General features: G+C 46.8%; 1 protein-coding gene across 1 annotated transcript in view; it reads left to right on the top strand.

The window, feature by feature from the left end:
• Window positions 1–1,399: 1,399 nt before the first annotated feature.
• The window catches only part of ETAA1 (ETAA1 activator of ATR kinase), a 32,584-nt gene continuing 13,461 nt past the window's right edge, over window positions 1,400–20,522 (top strand). The window contains exons 1-2 of the mRNA XM_075338053.1: window positions 1,400–1,710; window positions 19,503–19,643. Coding sequence (XP_075194168.1) covers window positions 1,494–1,710; window positions 19,503–19,643 — 358 coding nt within the window. The 5' untranslated portion in view covers window positions 1,400–1,493. The remainder of the gene's footprint in view (window positions 1,711–19,502; window positions 19,644–20,522) is intronic.

Genomic DNA, 20,522 nt, shown 5'->3' on the forward strand with positions numbered 1-20,522 from the left:
CCATCCACAGACAGTGACCCTATGAGTCTCACACGACGGCCACCATCCACAGACAGTGACCCTATGAGACTCACACGACGGTCACCATCCACAGTGACAATATGAGTCTCACATGACGGCCGCCATCCACAGACAGTGACCCTATGAGTCTCACACGACGGCCGCCATCCACAGACAGTGACCCTATGAGTCTCACACGACGGCCGCCATCCACAGACAGTGACCCTATGAGTCTCACACGACGGCCGCCATCCACAGACAGTGACCCTATGAGTCTCACACGACGGCCGCCATCCACAGACAGTGACCCTATGAGTCTCACACGACGGCCGCCATCCACAGACAGTGACCCTATGAGTCTCACACGACGGCCGCTATCCACAGACAGTGACCCTATGAGACTCACACGACGGCCGCCATCCACAGACTGTGACCCTATGAGTCTCACACGACGGCCGCTATCCACAGACAGTGACCCTATGAGTCTCACACGACGGCCGCCATCCACAGACAGTGACCCTATGAGTCTCACACGACGGCCGCCATCCACAGACAGTGACCCTATGAGTCTCACACGACGGCCGCCATCCACAGACAGTGACCCTATGAGACTCACACGACGGCCGCCATCCACAGACAGTGACCCTATGAGTCTCACACGACGGCCGCCATCCACAGACAGTGACCCTATGAGTCTCACACGACGGCCGCTATCCACAGACTGTGACCCTATGAGACTCACACGACGGCCGCCATCCACAGACAGTGACCCTATGAGTCTCACACGACGGCCGCCATCCACAGACAGTGACCCTATGAGTCTCACACGACGGCCGCTATCCACAGACTGTGACCCTATGAGACTCACACGACGGCCGCCATCCACAGACAGTGACCCTATGAGTCTCACACGACGGCCGCCATCCACAGACAGTGACCCTAGGAGTATTTTGTATCTCTGATGTAGATATGACAGAAGTGTAAATAAATCATAGAGATTTAACTAAAAATTAACATTTTCTGTGATAAAAAAAAATAAAAAATCACGGCCAAAAAATGAAGAAAACAAACATAAGCGATAGCATTTAATTTAAGGACAAAAAAAAGCCATAACTTATCTGCAACTATTGAAAAAAAAAAAAAAAATACAAAACCCTACAGAATAATAAGCCGCCGCTGAGCTCTGTTCCGCAGGACACTGCACGTGTGTGCACAGGCGGATAAACGCAGGACAATGCACGTGTGTATACAGGCGGATAAAGCCGACCACCGTCCGTACAACCGAACGAAACGGCCCAGCAGTGACAGGGTTATTGACCGGCGAGCCATGCAGCGCACAGATCACATGACCGCGCTGTCCAATCAGATCACAGTTCCTTTTCACCAATCAGCGCTCTTTTCCAGGCAAGATGGCGGCGCCGTTGTCGGAGGCCTCGGTTTTGTTCCCGTATTCACTGTATTAACGTACACCCGGGAATTATCACCCTCCCGGGATGACGAGCCGCAGAAGGCAGCTCAGGGACAGGGCCCAGCCTGTGAGCGAAGAGGATGGGGACCGGGAAGAACGGAAAGACGCTAAGAACCGAGAGGGCGACTGTGACCGGGAGACTCCTCAGAAGCCCGGCAAGAAGCTGTCCCGCTCCACCAGGGCCGGAGCCGCCCGCCTGTGCACACAGCTGTACGGGGCCACCAGGGGCGAGAGAGAAGAGGGTAAACTGCGAGCAGCTGTGGGGGAAGTGGGCGTCACAGGTCACGTGAGCACAAGCCAGTGTGCCCAGTATATAACCAGTATAAACCCAGTGTGCCCAGTATATAACCAGTATAAACCCAGTGTGCCCAGTATATAACCAGTATAAACCCAGTGTGCCCAGTATATAACCAGTATAAACCCAGTGTGCCCAGTATATAACCAGTATATAACCAGTATAAACCCAGTGTGCCCAGTATATAACCAGTATAAACCCAGTGTGCCCAGTATATATAACCAGTATAAACCCAGTGTGCCCAGTATATAACCAGTATAAACCCAGTGTGCCCAGTATATAACCTGTATATAACCAGTATAAACCCAGTGTGCCCAGTATATATAACCAGTATAAACCCAGTGTGCCCAGTATATAACCAGTATAAACCCAGTGTGCCCAGTATATAACCAGTATAAACCCAGTGTGCCCAGTATATAACCAGTATAAACCCAGTGTGCCCAGTATATATATCCAGTATAAACCCAGTGTGCCCAGTATATATAACCAGTATAAACCCAGTGTGCCCAGTATATAACCAGTATAAACCCAGTGTGCCCAGTATATAACCAGTATAAACCCAGTGTGCCCAGTATATAACCTGTATATAACCAGTATAAACCCAGTGTGCCCAGTATATAACCAGTATAAACCCAGTGTGCCCAGTATATAACCTGTATATAACCAGTATAAACCGAGTGTGCCCAGTATATAACCAGTATAAACCCAGTGTGCCCAGTATATAACCAGTATAAACCCAGTGTGCCCAGTATATAACCAGTATAAACCCAGTGTGCCCAGTATATAACCAGTATATAACCAGTATAAACCCAGTGTGCCCAGTATATAACCAGTATAAACCCAGTGTGCCCAGTATATAACCAGTATATAACCAGTATAAACCCAGTGTGCCCAGTATATAACCAGTATAAACCCAGTGTGCCCAGTATATATAACCAGTATAAACCCAGTGTGCCCAGTATATAACCAGTATAAACCCAGTGTGCCCAGTATATAACCTGTATATAACCAGTATAAACCCAGTGTGCCCAGTATATAACCAGTATAAACCCAGTGTGCCCAGTATATATAACCAGTATAAACCCAGTGTGCCCAGTATATAACCAGTATAAACCCAGTGTGCCCAGTATATAACCAGTATAAACCCAGTGTGCCCAGTATATATATCCAGTATAAACCCAGTGTGCCCAGTATATATAACCAGTATAAACCCAGTGTGCCCAGTATATAACCAGTATAAACCCAGTGTGCCCAGTATATAACCAGTATAAACCCAGTGTGCCCAGTATATAACCTGTATATAACCAGTATAAACCCAGTGTGCCCAGTATATAACCAGTATAAACCCAGTGTGCCCAGTATATAACCTGTATATAACCAGTATAAACCGAGTGTGCCCAGTATATAACCAGTATAAACCCAGTGTGCCCAGTATATAACCAGTATAAACCCAGTGTGCCCAGTATATAACCAGTATAAACCCAGTGTGCCCAGTATATAACCAGTATAAACCCAGTGTGCCCAGTATATAACCAGTATAAACCCAGTGTGCCCAGTATATAACCAGTATAAACCCAGTGTGCCCAGTATATAACCAGTATAAACCCAGTGTGCCCAGTATATAACCAGTATAAACCCAGTGTGCCCAGTATATAACCTGTATATAACCAGTATAAACCCAGTGTGCCCAGTATATAACCTGTATATAACCAGTATAAACCCAGTGTGCCCAGTATATAACCTGTATATAACCAGTATAAACCCAGTGTGCCCAGTATATAACCAGTATAAACCCAGTGTGCCCAGTATATAACCAGTATAAACCCAGTGTGCCCAGTATATAACCTGTATATAACCAGTATAAACCCAGTGTGCCCAGTATATAACCAGTATAAACCCAGTGTGCCCAGTATATAACCAGTATAAACCCAGTGTGCCCAGTATATAACCAGTATAAACCCAGTGTGCCCAGTATATAACCTGTATATAACCAGTATAAACCCAGTGTGCCCAGTATATAACCAGTATAAACCCAGTGTGCCCAGTATATTACCTGTATATAACCAGTATAAACCCAGTGTGCCCAGTATATAACCAGTATAAACTCAGTGTGCCCAGTATATAACCTGTATATAACCAGTATAAACCCAGTGTGCCCAGTATATAACCAGTATAAACCCAGTGTGCCCAGTATATAACCAGTATAAACCCAGTGTGCCCAGTATATAACCTGTATAAACCCAGTGTGCCCAGTATATAACCAGTATAAACCCAGTGTGCCCAGTATATAACCAGTATAAACCCAGTGTGCCCAGTATATAACCAGTATAAACCCAGTGTGCCCAGTATATAACCAGTATAAACCCAGTGTGCCCAGTATATAACCTGTATATAACCAGTATAAACCCAGTGTGCCCAGTATATAACCAGTATAAACCCAGTGTGCCCAGTATATAACCTGTATATAACCAGTATAAACCCAGTGTGCCCAGTATATAACCAGTATAAACCCAGTGTGCCCAGTATATAACCAGTATAAACCCAGTGTGCCCAGTATATAACCTGTATATAACCAGTATAAACCCAGTGTGCCCAGTATATAACCTGTATATAACCAGTATAAACCCAGTGTGCCCAGTATATAACCAGTATAAACCCAGTGTGCCCAGTATATAACCAGTATAAACCCAGTGTGCCCAGTATATATAACCAGTATAAACCCAGTGTGCCCAGTATATAACCAGTATAAACCCAGTGTGCCCAGTATATAACCAGTATAAACCCAGTGTGCCCAGTATATATAACCAGTATAAACCCAGTGTGCCCAGTATATATAACCAGTATAAACCCAGTGTGCCCAGTATATATAACCAGTATAAACCCAGTGTGCCCAGTATATATAACCAGAATAAACCCAGTGTGCCCAGTATATATAACCAGAATAAACCCAGTGTGCCCAGTATATATAACCAGAATAAACCCAGTGTGCCCAGTATATATAACCAGAATAAACCCAGTGTGCCCAGTATATATAACCAGTATAAACCCAGTGTGCCCAGTATATATATCCAGTATAAACCCAGTGTGCCCAGTATATATAACCAGAATAAACCCAGTGTGCCCAGTATATATAACCAGTATAATCCCAGTGTGCCCAGTATATATATATATCCAGTATAAACCCAGTGTGCCCAGTATATATAACCAGAATAAACCCAGTGTGCCCAGTATATATAACCAGTATAATCCCAGTGTGCCCAGCAGGGCCGGATTAAGGTTGGTGGGGGCCCCTGGGCAGAAAATCTGGTGGGGGCCCCATAACGTTAACATTTTTAGCTATAACAGTAGAGCGCGAACCGTAGCATTTAGATATAAATCCAATGAACATTTATCTTACCCTGTTCTGCCACATTCAGATTTATAGCACTACAATACAGATACAGTCCAGGATCACTCACAGCCGTCACTTATACAAACAGTACAATACAGATACAGTCCAGGATCACTCACAGCCGTCACTTATACAAACAGTACAATACAGATACAGTCCAGGATCACTCACAGCCGTCACTTATACACACAGTACAATACAGATACAGTCCATGATAACTCACAGACGTCACTTATACACACAGTACAATACAGATACAGTCCATGATAACTCACAGACGTCACTTATACACACAGTACAATACAGATACAGTCCAGGATAACTCACAGACGTCACTTATACACACAGTACAATACAGATACAGTCCAGGATAACTCACAGACGTCACTTATACACAGTACAATACAGATACAGTCCAGGATAACTCACAGACGTCACTTATACACACAGTACAATACAGATACAGTCCATGATAACTCACAGACGTCACTTATACACACAGTGCAATACAGATACAGTCCAGAATCACTCACAGACGTCACTTATACACACAGTACAATACAGATACAGTCCAGGATAACTCACAGACGTCACTTATACACACAGTACAATACAGATACAGTCCAGGATAACTCAGACGTCATTTATACACACAGTACAATACAGATACAGTCCAGAATCACTCACAGACGTCACTTATACACACAGAACAATACAGATACAGTCCAGGATAACTCACAGACGTCACTTATACACACAGTACAATACAGATACAGTCCATGATAACTCACAGACGTCACTTATACACACAGTACAATACAGATACAGTCCAGGATAACTCACAGACGTCACTTATACACACAGTACAATACAGCTACAGTCCATGATAACTCACAGACGTCACTTATACACACAGTACAATACAGATACAGTCCAGGATAACTCACAGACGTCACTTATACACACAGTACAATACAGATACAGTCCAGGATAACTCACAGACGTCACTTATACACACAGTACAATACAGATACAGTCCAGGATAACTCACAGACGTCACTTATACACACAGTACAATACAGATACAGTCCAGGATAACTCACAGACGTCACTTATACACACAGTACAATACAGATACAGTCCAGAATCACTCACAGACGTGACTTATACACACAGTACAATACAGCTACAGTCCAGGATCACTCACAGCCGTCACTTATACACACAGTATAATACAGATACAGTCCATGATAACTCACAGACGTCACTTATACACACAGTACAATACAGATACAGTCCAGGATAACTCACAGACGTCACTTATACACACAGTACAATACAGATACAGTCCAGGATAACTCACAGACGTCACTTATACACACAGTACAATACAGATACAGTCCAGGATAACTCACAGACGTCACTTATACACACAGTACAATACAGATACAGTCCAGGATAACTCACAGCCGTCACTTATACACAGTACAATACAGACACAGTCCAGGATAACTCACAGCAGTCACTTATTCACAGAACGTAGAGTTAGGCTATGTGCACACGTTGCGTTTGTCTCTGCAGAAATTTCTGCAGCAATTTGAACAGCACACGTGCACTTCAAATCGCTACAGAAAGAGTCCGTAATGAAAAGCCAATTTCATGCGCTCTGAGTGCAGCCCCTCCCATAGACAGAGCAGGGGCTGCATCCAAAGCACATGAAAGAAGTGACACGTCACTTCTTAGAACGCAGCACTTCAGGCAGCAGCCGAATCGCTACACTCTAATACGCCACGTGCGCACGGCCCCTGCATAATCTTCATAGATTGTGCTGGGGACGCAGGACGCATGCAGTTACGCTGCGGTGCAGATCGCAGCGTAACTGCATGCAAATACGCAACGTACGTACAGAACCGTACCGTTTTTTTATTGATCCCAATGTTAAGGCAGCCAGGGCCGGCTCCAGGTTTTTGTGGCCTCCGGGTGAAAGAGTCAGTGGACCCCATCCACACACAGACACGCACACACACATACAGGCATACGTATATATACATATTTGAAGACAAATTCAGAAAAATACATATAAACAGACAAATATATGCACAGTCATATACACTGACATACATGCAGACACAGATGCATTAGGGCTCGTGCGCACGTTGCGTAATTCCATGCATTTATGCTGCGTATAGCACTGCAGTGTAAATGCATGCGTCCTGCATCCCCTGCACAATCTATGTAGATTGTGCATGATACGTGCGCACGTTGCTTTTATCAACGCAGCGATTTGGGTGCTAAAATGTTGACCCAAATCTGTGAGTTCATAAAATGAGCATGTCAATTATTCCGTGCGCTATGGATGCAGCTCCCACTCTGTCTATGGTGGGGACAGCAGCCAGAGCGCATAGAATCGGCATTTTTTGTAAAGAAAAACTGCATCCATTATGCAGTGTTTCTGCAGCTATTTGACGCGCATATGTGCTGTCAAATCGCTGTAGAATATTCAGTAGTTACGTGCGCATGAGCCTTTACAGGTATTAATATGGGGAAATCGCCAGCAGCCTCACTCACCTCTCCCGCTTGTTTCCGTCCAGCTCCTCCAGGACATGTGGCTGTGTTTCACGATGGCTGTCACTAACAGACATGACTGCACACTGACAGCACTGCTGTATATACATCACAGGAGTGGCTGGGGGCTACAATATATACATTACAGGAGGGGCAGGGGGCATAGACGTTACTGGAGTGGCAAACAGCTCTGGTGGTGTACTCATTACTGGGATGGGTGACATAGCGCTCTGGGGGACCCATATAGTTCTGGGGGGCTGCACAGACTGCTTCTTACACAGCTCTGACACACACACACACACACACACAGCTCTGACACACACACACACACAGCTCTGACACACACACACACACACACACACACACACACAGCTCTGACACACACACACAGCTCTGACACACACACACAGCTCTGACACACACACACAGCTCTGACACACACACACAGCTCTGACACACACACACAGCTCTGACACACACACACAGCTCTGACACACACACACAGCTCTGACACACACACACAGCTCTGACACATACACACACAGCTCTGACACACACACACAGCTCTGACACACACACACAGCTCTGACACACACACACAGCTCTGACACACACACACACAGCTCTGACACACACACACACAGCTCTGACACACACACACACAGCTCTGACACACACACACAGCTCTGACACACACACACAGCTCTGACACACACACACAGCTCTGACACACACACACACACAGCTCTGACACACACACACACAGCTCTGACACACACACACACAGCTCTGACACACACACACACAGCTCTGACACACACACACACAGCTCTGACACACACACACACAGCTCTGACACACACACACACAGCTCTGACACACACACACACAGCTCTGACACACACACACACAGCTCTGACACACACACACACAGCTCTGACACACACACACAGCTCTGACACACACACACACAGCTCTGACACACACACACACAGCTCTGACACACACACACACAGCTCTGACACACACACAGCTCTGACACACACACACACAGCTCTGACACACACACACAGCTCTGACACACACACACAGCTCTGACACACACACACACACAGCTCTGACACACACAGCTCTGACACACACACACAGCTCTGACACACACACACAGCTCTGACACACACACACAGCTCTGACACACACACACAGCTCTGACACACACACACACAGCTCTGACACACACACACACAGCTCTGACACACACACACACACAGCTCTGACACACACACACACAGCTCTGACACACACACACAGCTCTGACACACACACACAGCTCTGACACACACACACAGCTCTGACACACACACACAGCTCTGACACACACACACACACAGCTCTGACACACACACACACACAGCTCTGACACACACACACAGCTCTGACACACACACACACAGCTCTGACACACACACACAGCTCTGACACACACACACACAGCTCTGACACACACACACACAGCTCTGACACACACACACACAGCTCTGACACACACACACACAGCTCTGACACACACACACACAGCTCTGACACACACACAGCTCTGACACACACACACACAGCTCTGACACACACACACACAGCTCTGACACACACACACACAGCTCTGACACACACACAGCTCTGACACACACACACACAGCTCTGACACACACACACACAGCTCTGACACACACACACAGCTCTGACACACACACACACACAGCTCTGACACACACACACACACAGCTCTGACACACACACACACACAGCTCTGACACACACACACACAGCTCTGACACACACAGCTCTGACACACACACACACACAGCTCTGAAACACACACACACAGCTCTGACACACACAGCTCTGACACACACACACACACACACAGCTCTGACACACACACACACACACACACACACACACAGCTCTGACACACACACACAGCTCTGACACACACACACACAGCTCTGACACACACACACAGCTCTGACACACACACACAGCTCTGACACACACACACACAGCTCTGACACACACACACACAGCTCTGACACACACACACACAGCTCTGACACACACACACACAGCTCTGACACACACACACACAGCTCTGACACACACACACACAGCTCTGACACACACACACACAGCTCTGACACACACACACACAGCTCTGACACACACACACACAGCTCTGACACACACACACAGCTCTGACACACACACACAGCTCTGACACACACAGCTCTGACACACACACACACACACACACAGCTCTGACACACACAGCTCTGACACACACACACACACACAGCTCTGACACACACAGCTCTGACACACACACACACACACACACACACACAGCTCTGACACACACACACAGCTCTGACACACACACACAGCTCTGACACACACACACAGCTCTGACACACACACACAGCTCTGACACACACACACACAGCTCTGACACACACACACAGCTCTGACACACACACACAGCTCTGACACACACACACAGCTCTGACACACACACACACAGCTCTGACACACACAATGCACCCACCCATCACCCCCTACACACACACACACACACACAATGCACCCCCCTTTACCGCCTACACACACACACAAACAATGCACCCCCCATCACCCCCTACACACACACACAATGCACCTCCCTATCACCCCCCCCACACTCAAATACAATGCACCCACCATTCCTCCCTACACACAAAAATACAATGCAGCCCCCATTACTCCCCCCACACAAAACACACACACAATGCATCCCCATCACCCCCCCCACACACACACACACAATGCACCCCCCCATCACCTCTACACACACACAATGCACCCCCATTACCTCTCCCCCCACACACAATACAATGCAACCCTCATCACCCCCTACACACACAAATCACACTGCCCCATCCCTACACACTCCTGCCTCCCCCCTCCCTCCCTCCCTCCCTCGGAATCCAGTACTCCCCCTCTGCCTGTCACAAAGCTGTGTTCCACTTCCTTCACAGATGTTCCCCGTAATGTGTCCTCAGCCCCTCCCCACTCATCATCATTAAGTAAACCTGTCTCTTCGGCTCTTTCATGGAGCGCTTACCATCTGATGTTGTCCCCTGTGTGCCGGCGCCCGCAGCACTGTGATGACGTCAGCAAGGTGCTGATCTCATCACGTTGCTGCACGTCGGGGGCGGGGCCCAGTCCCGGCGCGCTGTTCAAATGTATTTACGTCTGAAAGACGCAAATACATTTGAATAGGAAGAAGGAGGAAGCTGCGAGCACCAGCTCTGGCTCCGCTGCGCTCCTCTGCATTGTGTGCATGCCGGGCACACAGCACACAGCAGAGCCGGCACAGCACAGCGCTGCCTCCTGCTGCAGCTAGTGTGTCGAGCCTGCATACACACACTGCGGAGGAGCGTGGCTGCACATACAGCGGCCCATTACACCGTGCCCCTGCTTCTAGGAAGGGGGCCCCCCCGCCCCTCGCTGGGTACGCCCATGACGGCCGCAGCACATAGCAGGGAGCTCATTGACATGACACACCTCTGACCCCGGAAGTGCAATCGCTGGTACTTCCGGGGTCATTCAGCGTCCTGTGCCCGCAGTTTGTTTTTGCGTCTTAAAGACGCAGATTCAAATAAATGCCGGTGCACCGCCCCACCCCCCACCCCCCTCCGAAAACACAGCTGATTTATTAGACTGTCTTTACGGAGGGGGAGAGGGTGTGAAGAAAAAAAAAATGCTGACAAGTATGGCCCTGGTGGTGGGGGCCCCCTTAGAAGCTCTTTTGGTGGGGGCCCCTGGGCTGGAGCCCCGCTTGCCCCGCCTATAATCCGGCCGTGGTGCCCAGTATATAACCAGTATAAACCCAGTGTGCCCAGTATATAACCAGTATAAACCCAGTGTGCCCAGTATATATAACCAGTATAAACCCAGTGTGCCCAGTATATATAACCAGTATAAACCCAGTGTGCCCAGTATATAACCAGTATAAACCCAGTGTGCCCAGTATATATAACCAGTATAAACCCAGTGTGCCCAGTATATATAACCAGTATAAACCCAGTGTGCCCAGTATATAACCAGTATAAACCCAGTGTGCCCAGTATATAGCCAGTATAAACCCAGTGTGCCCAGTATATAACCAGTATAAACCCAGTGTGCCCAGTATATATAACCAGTATAAACCCAGTGTGTCCAGTATATATAACCAGAATAAACCCAGTGTGCCCAGTATATATAACCAGTATAAACCCAGTGTGTCCAGTATATAACCAGTATAAACCCAGTGTGTCCAGTATATAACCAGTATAAACCCAGTGTGTCCAGTATATAACCAGTATAAACCCAGTGTGTCCAGTATATAACCAGTATAAACCCAGTGTGCCCAGTATATAACCAGTATAAACCCAGTGTGCCCAGTATATAACCAGTATAAACCCAGTGTGCCCAGTATATAACCAGTATAAACCCAGTGTGCCCAGTATATAACCAGTATAAACCCAGTGTGTCCAGTATAAACCCAGTGTGCCCAGTATAAACCCAGTGTGTCCAGTATATAACCAGTATAAACCCAGTGTGTCCAGTATATATAACCAGTATAAACCCAGTGTGTCCAGTATATAACCAGTATAAACCCAGTGTGCCCAGTATATATAACCAGTATAAACCCAGTGTGTCCAGTATATAACCAGTATAAACCCAGTGTGTCCAGTATATATAACCAGTATAAACCCAGTGTGTCCAGTATATAACCAGTATAAACCCAGTGTGTCCAGTATATATAACCAGTATAAACCCAGTGTGTCCAGTATATAACCAGTATAAACCCAGTGTGTCCAGTATATATAACCAGTATAAACCCAGTGTGTCCAGTATATAACCAGTATAAACCCAGTGTGTCCAGTATATAACCAGTATAAACCCAGTGTGTCCAGTATATAACCAGAATAAACACAGTGTGTCCAGTATATAACCAGTATAAACCCAGTGTGCCCAGTATATAACCAGAATAAACACAGTGTGTCCAGTATATAACCAGTATAAACCCAGTGTGTCCAGTATATAACCAGAATAAACACAGTGTGTCCAGTATATAACCAGTATAAACCCAGTGTGCCCAGTATATAACCAGAATAAACACAGTGTGTCCAGTATATATAACCAGTATAAATCCAGTATATACACACCATATAAACCTAGTTTATACCCAGTGTACCCTGTACCTGGTATTGGCTCCTCACCTACCGCTCTCCAGGGTCCAGCCCCATCTTTTTCCCTTCTCAGTGACGTCGCCTCTCTCCAGACTCGCCGGATCACTCTCTGCTCTGTGTGATGGGAAGTCTCTTTTAATGCTGGAGTCACACTAGTGTATGGCATGCGATGTGAGATCATTGGATGTGATATGCTGATGACCCTCGGCTCAGGCTCTGTTGCGAGTGTGAGCCAAGTGTCATGCAACTGTTATATGATCCTGCGATCGAATCACAGCTGCAGAGGAGAGCGAAAAAGTAATATCTCCTCCATTGTCAGCCTGTGTGTATATCGCACTGCACTTGGATGTCATCCGAGTGCACTCTGATGTTTCACTCACACCTATAGACTTGTACGGGTGCAAGTGATCCGAGACTCGCTGACAATCGCAGCATTCTGCAGTTTTTTCCTCAGTCTGATTAGGGCTCAGAAAAATTTGCAGATGTGACCTGCGGCGTTGTCTTACATGGGGCCGAGTGCATTGTGAGATTTTCTCACATTGTACTCGTGCGAGTTATACGCCAGTGTGACTCTAGCATTACAAAATAAGTCTATGGAGCCCCATTATGGGCTTCGTTCTGCTGCTGCAAAGACTTATGTTATAAAAGCCACTTCCGGGTCATGCAGAACGCAGTGTCAGAGTCTGCAGAGCAGTGACGATGCTGAGACGAGGAGCATAACCGCGCTGGATCCTGCAGAGCCATAGAGGAGTATATAAATACACTTGCACTGCACTACATGCACATTTAATAAAAATACATCTTCCTTGGATGACGTGTGCCCACGTTGCTTTTTTTCTTGCTTTCTTTGCTTTTAATCAATAAAAGCAAGAAAAAGGCATCCCAGCAAAGTGTGAGAATCCTGACCTGCTGCACACGCTGCTGCTATTTTCCTTGCAGTTTTTGTTGCTGGAAAAAAAAAAATCTGCATGTCAATTGTTTCTGCACTTTTTTTCTGTTTTCTTCATCAATTGACTTCAATGGAGTCAGTGAAAAACACAGATAAAAACGTATGTATGTGTAATCCACATGTTGTGGTTTTTTTTATGCTTTTACATCACTTGTGTTCCGCGCAGCCATTTCCTCATCTCACAATCTCAGTCTTCACTGCGGGACCCTGCTGCAGGGAACTACGGTGACATCATAAGGTGAATCTAGTTCCTGCCGGCGGATCACCGGGATTTACTACAAATCCGATGGTATGAACTCAGTTCACATAGTGACTTCATCGGGGTTCCCTGCACATAAGGCCACATAGCCAGTGTCTTCAGACATTTTCTCATCTTGCAGACTTTACCACGGCATTTTGCTGCAGGAAACTCCGGTGACGTTGGTGCCCTGGTCTGTGAGGCAATCCGTACCCTATTAACCTGGGGTTACCATGGTAGCGATTGGGTCCTTGTGATAGCATTACAGAGACCCGATCACCAGGGAGAGGTAAGAGATTCCTCTCCCGGTCTCCTGAATGCTGCGATTGCATTGATCCCAGATTAGCCGTTGACCCGGCGGCGATCACTGGGGTACAGCGGCTGAACCCCCATGGTCGCCATGACTTGACAAAGCACAAAAAGAAGCATGGAAAAAAGCATGTGGAAAAAAACGCGCATACGCAATAAAAAATGCGTGTTTTTTTCAGCTGCTTTTTTTTTTTTTCTGCCAAAACATGCTTGTTTGTGTGCAGATTTTCTGCACATTAAAACGCTTCGTGGGCGCAGCCTGAAATTGGAAGTCCTGAAAAGATAAGCTGGCCGTTCCGTTTACAGACCGCTCTCTCTCCAGACGTCCCCCACACACAGACAGTGCGGCTCAGACGAACATTTATGGCTATGTGCGCACGTTGCGTATTTGCATGCAGTTACGCAGCGATCTGCACCGCAGCGTAACTGCATGCGTCCTGCGTCCCCTGCATAATCTATGAAGATTATGCAGGAGCAGTGCGCACGTGGCGTCTTAGAGCGCAGCGCTTCGGCATGTCACTTCTTTCGTGCGCTCTGCATGCATCCCCTGCTCTGTCTATGGGAGGGGCTGCAGTCAGAGCGCATGAAATCAGCTTTTTGTTTTTTTTCCACTACGGACTCTTTCTGCAGTGATTTGAAGCGCACGTGTGCTGTTCAAATCGCTGCAGAAATTTCTGCAGGGACAGTACGCAACGTGCGGACATAGCCTAAAGTGTTTCCAATGTGGAGAAAGGATAAAGTCTGGCAGCGGCTTGTGTCTCTTGAAAACAAAATGATCGGGCTCTGAAATTCCAGCTGCCTGATCCTACCTTTTTCCTGTGGAAAGAGTCAGGAGGTAAAAAAAAATGACCCGCAGAATAAGTCTGGAGGTCCCCATATACTTCGTATGGTTGGCACTTGATCTGATGTGTATGAGGCCTTTACCCTAAATCTGCCATATTGTGAAGGTAAAGTATCGCTGCCTGATGATGTTTCCATCCAGTAGAATCCTCCAGTGTGACGGCTCTGCTCCTACGGATTCACCCCAGTTTTCCCACGGACAGAAGTCCCCCAGTAATACATGCAGTGTCGCTTTAAATCCACTCTGACATCCGCAGCATAAATTGTGTGCTGGATGTCAGACCTCCGCTCTCGTCTGATCGTCTTTGCAGCATGTACATACAGAGTATCACACCCTATGTGGACACTTATAATGCAGCACAATACACCCTGCACTTCTGTATCAGGAATATGCCATGGGCTCTGTTCACACCATGTTTGAGCCTTCCATCAGGGCTACATGGTGGCTTATACCACCCACAGACGACTCTGACACTGCTTAGTCATACAATAGCACATTTCACTCATGGGTGCCCAGTGAAATTCATCCTTTTCTGTACAGTAAAGTGAAACAGGCTGCACTTTCTTGCTGCATACACCGAAAGTAGGATGCAAACATTATCTTTTAATTCTCACCTTACAGATTTTATTTGGTGGTGTCCCACAATTTAGATGATGGGCCTGTTGCAGTTGAAGGGATTGTCCTGGAAGATATTCTTTTAAAGGGAACCTGTCAGGTCCCAAGTGCACCCAGACCCACAAGCAGTTCTGGGTGCATATTGCTAATCCCTGCCTAAAGGCCCCATCACACACAACGAGATCGCTAATGAGATCGTTGCTGTGTCACAGTTTCTGTGACGTAGAAACGATCTCGCCAGCGATCTTGTTATGTGTGACACCTACCAGCGATCAAGCCCTTGCTGTGAGATCACTAGTTGTTGCCGAATGGTCCAGACCATTTTCTTAAAAGGCGACGTCCTGGGCAGGATGCATCACTGTATTTGACGCCTACCAACGACGTCCTATACAGGTCGCTCATCGTTATACAGGTCGCTGATCATTACTGCGTCGTTGGTAAGGTCTGACTGTGTGATATCTCACCAGCGACTTACCAGCGATCTGTATCAGGTCGCATCGTTTTCGGGATCGCTGGTAAAGGTACCGTCACACTAAGCAACTTACCAGCGATCCCAACAACGATAGGGATCGCTGGTAAGTTTCTAGGAGGTTGCTGGTGAGATGTCACACTGCGACGTTCCAGCAATCCCACCAGCAACCTGACCTGGCAGGGATCGCTGGAGCGTGGCTACACGAGTTGCTGGTGAGCTCACCAGCAACCAGTGACAAGCCCCCAGCGCCACGTGGAAGATGCTGCGCTTGGTAACTAAGGTAAATATCGGTAACCAACCCGATATTTACCTTGGTTACCACTGCACGGAGCTACACGTGCAGAGAGCAGGGAGCAGCGCACACTGAGCGCTGGCTCCTTGCTCTCCTAGTTACAGCACACATCGGGTTAATTACCTGATGTGTACTGCAGCTAAATGTGCACAGAGCAGGGAGCAGTGCACACTGCTTAGCGCTGGCTCCCTGCTCTCCTAGCTACAGCACACATCGGGTTAATTAACCCGATGTGTCCTGCAGCTACATGTGCACAGAGCAGGAGCCGGCACTGACAGTGAGAGCGGCGGACGCTGGTAACAAAGGTAAATATCGGGTAACCAAGGACAGGGCTTCTTGGTTACCCGATGTTTACATTGGTTACCAGCCTCCGCAGAAGCCGGCTCCTGCTGCCTGCACATTTAGTTGTTGCTGTCTCGCTGTCACACACAGCGATCTGTGCTTCACAGCGGGAGAGCAACAACTAAAAAATGGCCCAGGACATTCAGCAACAACCAACAACCTCACAGCAGGGGCCAGGTTGTTGCTGGATGTCACACACAGCAACATCGCTAGCAACGTCACAAAAGTTGTTCGTTAGCAGCGATGTTGCTAGCGATGTTGCTTAGTGTGACGGGGCCTTAAGTCGTTAAATGTGACAGGGGCTTAACTGTGCCTGTATCTAGTAGCATAGATAAAGAGATCTTTAGAAAAAGGATTTCTAAAGATCTTTTATCTTATGCTAATGAGCGAGGGGACTAATTCCTAGGGCGTTATATCCCCCGACTAGCCGCCCTCTTAGCATGTTAGTACGCCCACAGTAGTGTACTAATATGCTATTTAATTCGGCATCACCATTGGTGAGGGGCGTACCTGTTTTTACTGTGACCGCTCTTCTGAATGCCCGGAACTTCCAGTCATGTGCACTAGACCTATCTGAAGCCGGGACGCATTCACCCTGCTTCATAGTGCGCATGACTGGATGTGCCGGGCATTCAGAAGAGCGGCACAGTAAAAACAGGTACACGCGGCACCGCTCGTGATGCTGCATTGAATAGCATGTTAGTACGCCCCTGTGTGCATATTAACATGCTAAGAGGGCAGCTAGTCGGGGGATATAACACCCTTGGAACTAGTCCCTACACTCATTAGCATAAAATAAAGAGCTTTAGGAATACTTTTTCTAAAGATCTCTTTATCTATGCTACTAAAAACTGAGACAGTTAGGCAGGGATTAGCAATATACACCCAGAACTGCTCGTGGTTCTGGGTGCATATTGGACCTGACAGGTTCCCTTTAAGTAGGAGCTGATTGACAGTTCCTGACAGTGGCCAATACGCCTCGACTGGAGCTGCTTCATCCAACATTTTTACTTCCGTCCGCCACCTGAGCTGATCACAGCTGATCTGAAGAAACAGCCTCATTTATGTGACTGTTTAGATCAGGAGACCCGAGGTTGCACCAGAAGATGTGGTTGAGCACGGACGGTACAATGTGGATGTGCACATGACTGTTTTCTGCGTTTGACTTCTATTTACGTGTATCACTTAGTATAATCCGAGGTTTTCACATGTCCGATATTTTTTATTTATTTTTTTGCAGACTGAGCGGTCTACACAATATAGCAGAGACGTGTCCGATATTGATCAGTGTTGGATCAAAATCGGCAATGCTAGTGCTGTCTATTTTTCACAATCTGCTACATAGGTGAAAGTACAGAAACTTTTTTTTTTTCCTCGTCTGAGAAAATTTGAATCAAATTTGGATGACCCTCTGAAGAAATGCTGAACAAAATGACTGATAAAACTAGCTCCATGTTTCTCGTTTATGTAAAAAACGGACGTCTGATTGAGCCCATTCGGATTGAGCTGATTCTTTGTCAAGACTGGTGGAGAATACACCTGATGTATCTGGACCATTACGTTTTCGTTGTATAATGGGGAGTATGAAACATAGGTTCTTATTTCATAAATAATCGTAAATAGAACTTGCCACTCAAAATTTGGCAGCAGCACGAATCTAGGGCATAATATAGGGCAGCTCAGTGGTTAGCAGTGCAGTCTGGCAGCGCTGGGGTCCTGGATTCAAATCCCACCAAGGGCAATATCTTTAAGGAGTTTGTATGTTCTCCCCCTGTTTGTGTGGGTCTCCTCTGGGTTTTCAGGTTTCCTCCCACACTCCAAAGACATTCTGATAGGGAATTTAGATTGTGAGCCCCAATAGAGACAGTGTTCCTGATGTATGTAAAGCGCTGCGGAATATGTTGGTGCTATATAAAAATAAAGATTATTATTAAAGGGTGTTGTGGACTACTAAGACAACCCATGTTTCTCCCAGATAAAATAATAAAACCTATACTCCCCTCCCTTACGGGGGGGGGGGCGCCCTTCTAGTGGTGCTGGGGCTCACATGTGATTGCGATATGCAAATCAAAAAGGTCCGTGGTGCCTCTGTTAGGAGTCTCGACATGGAAAATAGCCAGATATCCCTTTGGGAAGGACCTAGCCAAGGAGTGGCTCTTTTTAGGAGACCACCATATTAAATGGCCGTTTTAGTCATTATCCAGCTCTTGACAAGTTTAAAGATATGACTAGGGAAATACTAAAAGGTGCTTTACACGCTGCGACATCGCTAGCGATCTCTTTAGCGATGTAACACGCCAGATCGCACATACGATTTGCCGAGATCGCACATGTGACCGGCGCTACAAAAAATGACCTAAGGCATCCGCCTTATGTAAATTTTTACGAACCTGTGTCTTTTATTCAACCCATATTCCACTTTTTTATTGTCATTCATCTACTTTTAATCTTTCAGAACTAGGAACAAACAAGAAGACTCCCCAGCGACTCCCCGGATGTAAGCAGTGGTTGTCCACCATTAATTCTCCATCCAATGATACGGATCAGCAGCAGGACATTTTCTGGGACCCTCATTCACCCACAACTTTTAAATTAGGTAACAGGGGATGTAACCTGACTTATTACACGCTGCATAAAAATAGAGATTAAATTGCGGTGTAGATTTTAACTCGTGCTTTGGATACCGGCACATATTTCACCCTTTGGATTACATAGATTGAAGTTCGCAATAAAATGTGCTGACCAAAAGTTTGGACACACCTTCTCATTCAAAGAGTTTTCTTTATTTTCAGGACTCTGAAAATTGTAGATTCACATTGAAGACATCAAAACTATGAATTAACACATGTGGAATGAAATACTTAAAGTGTGAAACAACTGATAATATGTCTTATATTCTAGGTTCTTCAAAGTAGCCACCTTTTGCTTTGGTTACTACTTTGCACACTCTTGGCATTCTCTTGATGAGCTTCAAGAGGTAGTCACCGGAAATGGTCTTCCAACAGTCTTGAAGGAGTTCCCAGAGATGCTTAGCACTTGTTGGCCCATTTGCCTTCATTCTGCGGTCCAGCTCACCCCAAACCATCTTGATTGGGTTCAGGTCTGGTGACGGTGGAGACCAGGTCATCTGGCGTAGCACCCCATCACTCTCCTTCTTAGTCAGATAGCCCTTACATAGCCTGGAGGTGTGTTTGTGGTCATTGTCCTGTTGAAAAATAAATGATGGTCCAACCAAACGCAAACTGTATGGAATAGCATGCCGCTGAAAGATGTTGTGGTAGCCATGCTGGTTCTGTATGCCTTCAATCCCAACAGTGTCACCAGCAAAGCACCATCACACCTCCTCCTCCATGCTTCACGGTGGGAACCAGCCATATAGAGTCCATCCGTTCACCTTTTCTGCGTCGCACAAAGACACGGTGGTTGGATCCAAAGATCTCAAACTTGGGCTCATCAGAGCAAAGCACAGATTTCC

The sequence above is a fragment of the Anomaloglossus baeobatrachus genome, chromosome 3 (genome assembly GCF_048569485.1).
Source record: "Anomaloglossus baeobatrachus isolate aAnoBae1 chromosome 3, aAnoBae1.hap1, whole genome shotgun sequence".
NCBI lineage: Eukaryota > Metazoa > Chordata > Amphibia > Anura > Aromobatidae > Anomaloglossus > Anomaloglossus baeobatrachus.